The sequence below is a fragment of the Perca flavescens genome, chromosome 16, assembly GCF_004354835.1.
Source record: "Perca flavescens isolate YP-PL-M2 chromosome 16, PFLA_1.0, whole genome shotgun sequence".
In the NCBI taxonomy this organism is placed as follows: domain Eukaryota; kingdom Metazoa; phylum Chordata; class Actinopteri; order Perciformes; family Percidae; genus Perca; species Perca flavescens.
In genome coordinates, this window is record NC_041346.1 from 65814 (window position 1) to 78057 (window position 12244).

Here is a 12244-nt window from a genome sequence, read left to right on the forward strand (position 1 = left end):
TACAACAAAAACGTCGGCGGTATTGACGGCAAGATAGGCTACAGAATATTTCCTTCTGTATTGACAGGTGCAATATTAGAAAATCGATTTTCTTTTTTTTTATTACGTTTATATCTGCATTTATATCAAAACCTAGAGACTTTCAAACATCAACATGTCATTTATTAATATGTATTTGTGTCTAAACGACATATAAACATCTTTTCCTATTCTATTTTGTCTGGAAACGCTGCCAACACGCTTGCATGTCGCGTGAAAAATAGGCGTCTGTTCTATTTCTAGCACGCACGCGTTTTCTGAGATGTGCGTGTCACGCAGGCAGTGTGTAAGCTCTTACCTGTTAACATGGGAGCTGAAATATAAACGGACACGCCACGCAGCTGACACGCCATCCAGTGTGTAACCGGCCTAACTCAGGGAGGCTGTGGCTCAGGTTGTAGACATAGACTGTATAATATGAATGGACAGAGCATGTGTGACGTCGTTGAGTTTGCCGTTACGGGCGCAGCCATCCTGGTTGCGGATGTGACGATTTTAGACGAGAGGGAGGAGAGAGGGAGGAGCCCTTACACTCTGACGTAACACACTTTCACTGGCAATCCCATCATAGCCCTGCCCTAAAACTTTAGATAGAATGTAGGTTTTAGGAGTTTCCACCTGCTGGAATTCAGATAGAATGCAGCTTTCATAGATATATACATGCAGCTTTAAGGAGTCTCCCCCTGCTGGTAGTAGTACTTGGTAGTAAAAACCAACTCCTGTTTTCCCCTTAATAACCCAGTGAATGACATGCAAGTCCTTTTTATTTGAAGTGTCTGCGGTTGTGGTAAAATGGTTTCAGTATTTGTATTTTGGGTCATAGTGTACATCACTAGACTGATAAACGGTGCCCTGGGGAGTTTTCTCCAAAACAGATTAGGACAGCATCCTCTCCTCAAAAGCTGACATCAACTCTGAAATCAGCCATGGCCAGACAGAGAACTATTGGCCCAACAAAACACCTGGTCTACAGAGTAGTGCTCCTCCCTATCCTGCTATATGGGTGTGAGTCATGGACCAATTACAGCAGGCACCTGAGAGCCCTGGAACAACATCACCAAAGACACCTAAGGAAAATTCTGAATATCAACTGGGAGGACAGAAATACCAACGTCAGCGTTTTGGAGAAAGCCCACAAGTTCAGTATTACCACCACAATAATGCAGCACCAACTTCGACCTGGCCATGTAATTCAAACACACTTCTCTCCAAATAGATCCTATACTCCCAGTTTAAGGAAGGTTGGCCTGCCCCTGCCGGTCCAAAGAAACACTTTTAAGGACAATGGGCCTCATTCACCAACCGTTCTTACGAAGAAATGTGTTCTTGAACCCTTCTTACGAACTTTTTACGAAGATTCTGGCATTCACTAATGTTTTCTTAACTTGGATTTGTTCTTAGCTAAGAACAAAATCTACGAACACTGAAAAGCACTCTTACGCACATTTGAGTGATGACCATTTGCTCCAAATTATTGCTTACTGCATTTTATTTAATTCTACAGTCGTTTACAATGATAGTATTGTACTGTAATGTATTTCTGATCATTTGTTGAAAAAGAAATCATATTATGCAAAAAAAACACTAACACTGCAATTTACATCAGCAATTAAACTGATTAAATCCTGCGTTATTTGGTGACTGATCGCTATTTATAGGGCCAAAATGCAGTGGTAGAATGTAACAAAGTATAAATTCGTCATAACTGTACTTGAGTACATTTTTCACGTATCTGTACTTTACTTAAGTAGACTCAATAGTGCATAGCCTACTTTTGACTTTTACTTTGTTACATTTTGCAGCAATTATCTATACTTTCTACTCCACTACATTTCTACAATGTTCCGTTACATTTTCTGATCAGTTTCCCCCCCGCCAAAACGTCTTCCTGACCGTCACACGTCTGTCTCACCAGTAAAGTTTGGTTGCCATAGATACTGTATATATGGGTTGCCATATATACTGTATATATGGGGCACCGCTGATCCAAGCCGGCTCCGGTGCTGAAGAGCCTGAGCGCAGCGCCGCTGACCCTCGGTAATACAGCCTCAGATAAAAGTGAAAATGAAAACGTTTGTTTTTATTATTCCCATTTTTAAATCATAGTTGCTATATCTATTTCTCTCCACAGCGTCGTTTACTCCTCCGCCTGGGTGTGTAAGACGCGTTCATATCTTATTTATTTGGCTGGACCTCTTCACATCTCCCCATTTGCGCTGCTTCACACACTTTATTTGCTTACTTGCATGGTTAAAGAAAATAAAACTGCCTTAAAATACATCCATGAATAAAACCAATCGCATTCCGATTCTAACAACACATTTACGTTTTATGCTGGTTAGGATAGGAACTTTTTTTAAAAGCCAGGCCTTGTTTGTGGTAATGGACGCCTTATACTTTTACTAAAGTAAATATGTCTCTGGTTATTTGTACTTTTATTTAAGTGCTGAGATTCAGTACTTCCTCCACCGCGGCTCCGACAATCTCTGAAAACCTGTCTCCCAGGAGGTGCACAGGAAGTGTCATGTCCTTATATGGGAATTTGCGGGGCGTTTCTTTATGCTAATTAGGAACAACTGGCACGCGCTTTCAGTTACGAAGACGTGGAATTCATCAATCCTAAGAACACAGATGTGAACAAATCTGCTGTTTTAAGAACACGTCATGAATCCGACGTTGACTTTTCTTCTTTCCTTCTTAAGAACATATTTAAGAGAAAACTTAGGAAGATATTGGTGAATGAGGCCCAATGTTAAGAACAGCCTAAAGAAGATGGTGATTATACTCTGGACCAAAGCGCTGAGCAGGTAGACAGACAAATCAAAGCAGCAGCACTGCCATCAGCATCATGAAGGCCTGACAGTAGCAGGGTAAAAAGACAAATTTAGGAATCTGAAGAACTGAATAAATTATGTTATGACGCACTACATTTTGCCAACTTTATTAAGACAAGGCACAGTACACAGTTAGATGTCAAATGCTCACCCTGTGGTTCCTGGCAGCTGGTTCCATAGGTATGGAGCAGTTATATGAATAATGTGTGTCTCTCAGGCCAGCAGCAGCTCGGACTCTCTGGAGGAGCCTTGCGTTGACTACGCCAAGAGCTATGATGCAGTCGTCTTTGATGTGCTGAAGGTGACGCCTGAGGAGTTTGCTGTGAGTACACTCAGTATTTGTGCAGCATACAAGACAGATCAGATCTTACCTGGAAGACCTAAGCATACTATTAGAATACGTACTCTGCAAGGCTTTCACGTGTTGAGGACAGGGAAGTTGATATTGGCTCTCTAAAGTTCACTCTTCGTGTGACAGCAGCGTTTGCCCTGTAATGCATTTTAAGAATAAATACAAAGTTGAAAAGGATGCTGTGGTGCACAGACGTTTGAACCTAAACCGCAGAATACCAAGCAGTCTGGTGTGTGTGGATATTAACTGTATGTCTTTTGCTTTGTAGCAGTCTGGTGTTGTTAACATGTATTCTAAGGGGGAGGGGAACAGTGTGTGGCACTGCAGATTATCAACATGGGTCCTGATGCCTTCAGATGTCTGCAGACATTTAATGAACTGAAGGAGAAGCTTCTCATACCGTATAAAGCAGCTGTGGACAAAAGAAGAACCACTCTGATTGTAACATTAAATGTGATCTTTTGATGCCAAATTAAATACATCTACTGGCTGGAAGGTGTTTAATTGTAATAGTTTAATTACATTTTAAGTATTTTATTATTGCTACATATTTGCTTCAAATATTTAGTCTGCTCTTGACAAAATCAGTGCCAGGTGGCATCAGAGTGAATTTGATCTAGAAACAAATCTGAGATGTCTATTATCTGCTCATCTAAGACTCAGTTTCCACCACCATAGCAAGAACTGGCTATGAACTGCCTCATTTTAATGAACCTCCCACCTCTTTGTTTCTCCTCTTCAACCTGTGTACCGGCCGTTAAAATACCACACAAATTGGCAGAGTGCACAGAATGCTGCTTGCGCTGCTTGTTGCGTTGCCATGACAATAAAGCTTTTTCCCTCTTTCTTTAGTCAATATATTTAAGTAGAAAAGTCAGAGTTGTCTTCAAGGTGGGATTTAGTATCAGTACTACTAGAACTACAGGAACTACAACTTAAGGCATTCAACCAAGGTTGTTGCCACTCAAACACTACTTGTATCCTGCAGCCTCAGACACACAACAGTCTATTGTGTTCATTGGGCCTGTGTTTGTATTCTCCCATCATTGTAATTTCATTATGTCATTCAGCTGTTGTATGCAGTGCACTATACATATACGTACCATTTGTTAATCTCCTGCATATTGACAGATAATATGGATTTCTTTCTTGTGATATTAGAGCCAAATCACCCTGATGGATGCCCCAGTCTTCAAAGCAATTCATCCAGAGGTAAGAGAGATGCATGTTGTCAGGTGGTTGGTTTCCTGAGCCTCAATTCCACTTCAAACTTTTAACACCACATTCTCACCTTGTAGGAAAGCCAGTTTCAGCTGTGGTACACTCTTAACCTCTCAGTAATGTGTTGGTGGTGTCTGTGTTATAATAATACAATAATCTTACAGTGATTGACCTCAAACTGTTTCTGAGTCATTTGCATCAGATTCCATGTACAGCGGACCCTAATCAAATCCAAAATGTTATGCAAGAAGCCCTCACAGAAGATTTCTGTTTCAAATACTTCTTATGCTGCCATTATGGCCTTTGCAACCATTGCCACTGAATGAACCCAGACTGGCCTTAGTGGTTAAACTCTTCACTGGAAACCCTGCTTACCCTCTGCTAGTCAATGCAATTCCAGTCACTGCTGTGCCCTGGAGGATTCCAACCAGAATGTAAGCAGGGAAGAGAACCAGGCAGAGATGGTAGAGACATTAGGGACTGATAATTAGATATTACCTTGATGAAGCTGTCAGAAAGTACATGGTATACAGTCCAGTTCACTCATTCAACATGGTCTCCCATATTTCTAACAACGGCTATGCTTGTCAGTGGTGAGCATTTTTTTTGTCTGTGTGACATAGTCCAGTCTCAACGTCCATGTCCAGGAGCCGTAATCCCAAAGGATCTTTTCCACCAGGGGGAGCCCCCCTACTGTAAATGTCTCTAAAGCTTCCAGATAATTCTAGTTTTCCATATCTTCTTGATGAAACCAACATACTATGTTCCATGAATGAGCCAATCTCCACTCATTGGTTGACAGAAGACCGGTAGATGGAAAAAAAGTAAAAATAAAAATATCAACTTGTCATCTGCCATCTAACACCATCTGCATGTTAATACAATTTATTTTTTTCTTTGGTTTCCCCTGCATTTTTCCATTCTATAAACCTCATGTCACTCCTGTGACAAACTGGGCTCTGGGGATATTCCCAGTTCATCAGCGCTGCAACTGCACATTTCCAAGAAGCAAAGAGTTGCACTGTATACAGACTGTAATATTCACACTTTACCTTAACTCACAATAGGCCTTAAATTAATTCATTCAAATTTTTTGTTGCGGGCGATTTAAATGAAAATAAGTAAATCGAGTTTTTGTGTAATGGCGCATTTTTGGCTCCCCAGAGCTTCCGTAGCGTTAGTTTCACATAGCAGTATGGCAAGCGACAACAACAACATCATAGCACTGTTGGGGACCAAGAAGCTGGTTAAACAGTGATTTGGCTCAGATTGAGTTGACTGGTGAGACACAGGGGAGGCAAGACAAAGGATCTTGGCCTACATGTGGATCCCAAAGCCAGTTTCACCAAACTCCTACAAGCCGCCACTTCACAAGATGGAGAAAGTGCATTCAAACACGAGGACGGCAAGGCAGACTGGTGGTGAGACAAAGAACTGCTTCACACCTGTGGCCAGGTTGCAGTTTTCCCATTGGTCGTCGGGTCCTTGAATGCACCACCCGCCACTAGGAGGCGGAGGAAGGATAAAAGCTGTCCGCGTTTGTGTTTCTTTGCTTTTCACGGTAACCCCCGGTTGCTGAAAGGAGGCACTGGTCCGGGCTAGTTAGCCAGCATCACCTCGCTGGTCGAGATTTGAGCTGGGACAACTTTATATCGGTCTGATATAAAGGGGATCCGAGGAAATACTGGCCGAAGTATTCCCTCATCTGCAGCGGGTTTAATCAGCCTGGATTCAAGAAAAGGACGGCGTTCTGCTTCTTGTTGGTCGACCTGGATTGCGTCTTGTCCCCTCTGCTTCGGGACGAAACGGATCGTTAAACTCTGGCAAGAGTTTTAACTGACAAACAACGCACACAGTAAGAGGCTTACACAGTTCTGGGCAGATATTAGAACTAGTGCGTTTTGTTTTGTTATTAATGTGCAAAGGGTTCGCTACCATTGTTGCCATTAATGTGATCTGATTTAATCATCTACTGGTCCATATGTGATTATTAATCTGTGCTGTGAATGTATAAATTGATCACTATACTCGTTGATTTATGTTGTGTTAAGTAGCTGGGTATAACTGTAATCGCTACCTGCTTAAATCACTCCTTTCACGGAGTTACTAGTTACTGTCTGCGATAGAATCGCGAAAATCAGCTGTTAGTCACTGAATTAGTTATAATGACAAAAGTTTCCCTCAGTAAGTCAAAAGTCTCAGTCTGTCCTAAACCACACGTTAGCCCAGACCTGAGTGGCTGAGGGGAACTGGGTCATTATCGATAACTAAAGATCAGAGTGCCCTTTTTTTTTCCTTTATTCTTCTTCTCTTTCTTCTCTCTCTAACACACACACACACGACACAGGCTAGCCGCGTAGCTCCCGAGCTAACGCTGTAGGCTAGTTTCACACGTGGAATCAGCTTACGTTCGGACAGAGCTAACACAGGAACTAGCTACCATACCGACTAAGCGTGCGCGTTGCCTAGCAACCCCTGGCTTCTTCAGCCCCTCCTCGTGCACGCAGCACCACTACCGCCCTCTTGAGGCCAAATAGTTTTGTGCAGCTCACAGGAGTAGCCATTTTGGGTAGTTTTGTGTTAGAAATACATGTCGACATGCCCCTCCTCTCTCACACACACACACACCCACAGACGTGTCCATTACACATGCTGCTTGGTTTTGCTTTGTTTTTGGTTGTGATATTGTAAAAAGGTATATGAGTTTATTAGTGAAGGATTATTGATTAGCCACTGATAATTGTGACGTTAATAAATCTTATTATGCTTAATTAGCAGTTGCTTGTGATTATTTGTGTACTTGTTGTAATAATTGTTGGTCAATCAGGTCCGTGTTTGGATTCACCCCTTCCTTTAATTCCTTTTTAAAGGATTACCACAGAATGAGACTGTTCCACAGTTTGATTATTGGTCCCTGACTTGCAGGGTGCCCCGTTTTTGATTGTTTGTCGATTTGATAAAGTTATTAATAACCACATTCATAACTTTATTAATATTGATAAAACCTCTTTGATAATTTGCCAATGATCAAATCTGTACCCTATAACGATCCTACAGCACACACAAAACGGCAACAGCAAGTGACAACATGGCTACCGGTGAGAGTGGGAAGTTTGTTCCCAAGAAAGGAATAAAATCATCTGTTGTTTGGAACTGGTATGGGTTTGCTGTGACCGACGTGGAGCAAGAGACCCCATGCTGCAACATTTGCCTAAAGCCCATCGCAGTCAAAGGCAGCAGCACCACAAACCTATTCCAACACCTGAAACACAGACATCCAGCCGATTATAAAAAATGCCAGTCTCTCCGAGACGAACAAAACCGCGGTGACCCACAAACCTTAGCTAAAAAACCGCTAACTGTAGCCGAATCCTTTGCACAAGGCACCGCATATGACCGGAAAGGGGCACGGTGGAGAACAATCACCGAAGCGGTCGCTTTGCACATAGCCAAAGACATGGTACCCATATATACCGTGGAGAAGACGGGGTTTATTAATTTGATTAAAACCGCATCTTACTCTTAGCAGTGCATGTTCATGCCATGTATCCCTGTATGTTGTTGCATTGTTTGGGCTAGATACAATGAAAAATGTCACTGTCTAGTTTTCCTCAGATTTGAATGTATTGTTAAAGGTGCAATATGTAATATTGTGTGTAATACTGGCAGCTAGCGGTTAAAATAGTTACTGCACTACCAATTCAAAATACTGGAGAGTCGTCTCCCCCGCCCCCTCCTGCCCAGACTCGAAGTTCACGGGGGTTGCCAGGCTGAGACCACAGCATTCACAACAATGTAGCTGGACGCTTTTCTCACATAGCCAGACATTACTCCACAGCACAGAGGAGTAGCGAACGGTAGATGCTAGTCTCACATAGCCAGACATTACTCCACAGCACAGCGGAGTAGCTAACGGTAGATGCTAGTCTCACATAGCCAGACGTTACTCCACTGCACAGCGGAGTAGCTAACGGTAGATGCTAGTCTCACATAGCCAGACATTACTCCACAGCACAGCGGAGTAGCTAACGGTAGATGCTAGTCTCACATAGCCAGACGTTACTCCACTGCACAGCGGAGTAGCTAACGGTAGATGCTAGTCTCACATAGCCAGACATTACTCCACAGCACAGCAGAGTAGCTAACGGTAGATGCTAGTCTCACATAGCCAGACATTACTCCACAGCACAGCGGAGTAGCTAACGGTAGATGCTGGCTATATTGACAGTCATAAAAGCCCGTGCTCACGTGGAGCTCTGTAACCAACTAACAGACACACTTTTTCGGCTTAAAATTACAGTATGAACCGCTAAAAACGCAACAACCTCACTGTCCTCTCCACACGCCAGTCAGGCACACTTGCTCGGCTTAGAATTACAATACGAAACGCTAAAAATACCACTACCTTGCCGACGGAACACACTTTATTGGCTTAGAATTACGGCAACAATCGCTAAACACACTGCAAACTCATAGTCCCCTCTTTCCGATTTACAGCCCCCCTCTCGTGGCTTAAAATAACTCACCGTTGTCAGCTCCAGCCGCTGAAGAGGCCACACGCTGTAAACAGCCATGGGCTGCTTGCCTGGTCCTCCCGGTAACGTTAACAGTTAGCAGGGTTAGCATGGCGGCGTTAGCCAGGACCAGTCGGGATCACTTTACTGGCTATGTCTCAATTGTTTTTGTGAGTAACCAACTCGGGTACTCTAGCTATATAATTCAATGTGAGTACACAAATGTTGAAATGACAAAAAATGCCCATCCCTAGTAGCTGTGATAAATTAGCCTGAAGCTAATGCTTACCTGTTCAGAAGAAAATAAGCCAACTCTGCGTCCTTTTGGGATCTAAGCTGTCTCCATCTTTCAAATACATCTCCAATATTTACCAGGGGGTTGTTACGTCTCTGATCACGCAACTGTTAGAAACATGCTGTTTTCTTTTTTTTATGTCATGTAGAATCTATCTCCGTTGATCCTGTTCGTTTGTTTGCTGCTTTCATGGCTGTACTACCGTTACAGCTGTAGCGCGCTGGGTTTACGTTTTACAGGTATATCTGGCAACCCGGCCTGCCTGTCAAACTGGGCCGTTGATAACAACACACAGATCAAAACATAAACATAAATTCCGTCACGGAATATAAATTTCAAAAAGATAAAATACTGAAATTAGCATTGTTGTCAGAAAAGATAGTATTTCAGTTTAACATGTTTCCTTAATATCTGATGAGGCATTGGTGTCATTTTCGGATTTATTACAGTACAAATATTACATATTGGACCTTTAATGCTTTAGAAAATGGTGCTACTCTCAAGGTGAATGTTTGTCTCCTTTTAGTCTACTACAAAGTGTGACTTAAAACACAGCTAGGACTTTGATTCCAAGAGGGTGTTTATTTATTTATTATTCATCCCAGAAATGGGGGTTACATTTGTCTTGCTTTTGATTAAATAAAAGCAAAATTTGTTTTAATTTGTCTGCCGTTTGTACTTATTGCTTTCTTTAATAAGTAGGGGGGGAATCGGAAAAAAATTGGAAATCGAAATTAAAAAATAAATAAAATCTGAGATTTTATTTTTAGGCCATATCGCCCATCCCTAACTCACAACCCCTTCAGCAGAGCATGAGAACATATATATACACAAATACAATGTTAGAAATCTCATGCGCTGCTGAAGTGTGTGTGTGTGTGTGTGTGTGTGTGTGGCAAGTTTATTTTAAATGTTCTTCCATATGAACAAAAGTGCCATAACATTTGTTCTGCAAAATAAGCATTTTGTTTATACAGTAGCAGTTAAATACAATATTTAGTGTAAATCTCAAGTTAAACAAAGTAATCAAAGCAAATACAAAATGAAAGCTTATTGCCACTGCCAGGGCATTCATGTTATCCTGTTATATATATATATATATATATATATATATATATATATATATATATATATATATATATATATATATATATATATATATATATATATATAAATAAAACTGCCCACAAAATCCTGAGCCACAATCATAACATTAAAACTGTAACTCCGAGGTAACTATGGTTACCCAGTGATGTCCAGTAGTCCCCAGTGAGAGGTACACGTTGTAAAGGGGTCTCTTTTGCGGTCCTCTCCTTTTCATACAACTGGTGTATTCTTCTTGTGATGGTGCTTCTTGAGGGACTCTCATACCTGCCGTCATTTGTTGTGATTCTTAGAATGTTTCTCAGACCGACGTCCTCCACAACACTAATGGGTCTGTAGCTCTCCACTTCGCTATGGCATCTGTTAGCTTCGCTTGCCTTTGTTAATCTATACTTCTCCCACACGCTGCATCTAACGTAGTCTGCCAACGCCTCGCACCACTGTTTGTTTCGCTGAATGATTTGCTGGTATCAACGGTGTGTATTGCATTTAAGTAATATTTCAGACTGGAAGTACTCCGGTGATAAAATGGGCAAGTTCTGTACCCTTCTACTAACCTGACTCCGCCAGATGGATTGCTTCGCATTTGCTCGGCATATCCATCTGGGAACTTTCCGTTGGAGAACTTTTGGGAAGGGGCGGAATACTGGTTATTTGATTGGATGAACCATCTGTCTATCACCTATGTTGGTGATAGACGGGCCAAATCAACCAATCAGATCCACGAAGAGTATGAAAATACAACCACAAGCCCGCCCCTGCTGCTGCAGGCAAAGCATAGCTCGTAAGCTCAGCATGCAAGCAACATGTCGGTAAAGGAGATTTGCCGTTTGTGTAACGAGAATTTAGGAATAAAAGACACCATTTCAGGTTCCTGGACCATATTCCAAAAGAAGGATCCAAGAGAAAAAAAGCATTAGCGAGCGGCTAACAGAATTAGGGCTACCGCTGGCTGATAATACTGGTTAGCTGATTGGATAAACCATCGGTCTATCACCACCTAACCCACCTCAAAACCAACGCTGATTGGCCCGGTCGTTTGGCTAACGGCTCCAAATTTTCTCCAAATTTTCTCTGCCTTTCTTTTACCGGTTCCTGTAAGCGCGGCAGCAGTCAGCACAGACTTTTACAAAATAAAAGCCTGTGAGCAACAGACTTTTACAATAATAAAAGAAATAATAAAAACTGCGTTAATGCACGATAAAATAATTGTTGGCGTTAATGAGTTAACGCGATAATAACGCGTTAACTTACACACACACACACACACACACTTTAAAACATTTTAAAATGTGAGATATATATATATATCTCACATTTTAAAATGTGTGTGTTTAAAGAAATATTCATATAAAACAAAATGCAACGTAGTTTAGGCTTTAATCAATCAGCTCGCTAAATAAATATGTGGCCCTCTCTGTGTGATGTAGTGCTAATTTTCTCTGTAGCATCATAAAGGGCATTTTATATATTAAATGAATGTAATGTGATTTTCTGATTGGCAGGAACTAGCTAGCTGCGGATGGAATGGGAAAGAGAAACACAGATTGGCACCCAACGTGGTCGCATTCACACGCAGGTTCAACCAGGTACGTCTTAACAAAATTCCTCAAGCAAATATTGAATCGCTTAATCACTCCCATGTTTTCTATGTGAAATCCTGCTAGTTTGTGAAACAGAAATTATGTATTACAACATATTTTGGTCTTAAATCTGCTCCAGTGAGACAATATGCTTATCCCATTTCTACCTTGGAGAAGAAGGTAGCAAGCATACGGTCAATTTCTTTACCTTAATCAGTGGATTGATCACAATCTAAAAAAGCTCATTAGTTATTGCTGTTGGGCTTAATCTCATTTTCACATTTAAGAGCAATTTGAATCCT

At 41.5% G+C, this 12244-nt stretch overlaps 1 protein-coding gene across 4 annotated transcripts in view; it reads left to right on the forward strand.

The window, feature by feature from the left end:
• The window catches only part of LOC114570600 (ras-specific guanine nucleotide-releasing factor RalGPS1), a 146510-nt gene that overhangs the window by 14639 nt on the left and 119627 nt on the right, over positions 1–12244 (forward strand). For all 4 annotated transcript variants that reach the window (XM_028600933.1, XM_028600934.1, XM_028600935.1 and 1 more), the window contains exons 3-5: positions 3091–3195; positions 4387–4437; positions 11865–11948. In XM_028600933.1, coding sequence (XP_028456734.1) covers positions 3091–3195; positions 4387–4437; positions 11865–11948 — 240 coding nt within the window. The remainder of the gene's footprint in view (positions 1–3090; positions 3196–4386; positions 4438–11864; positions 11949–12244) is intronic.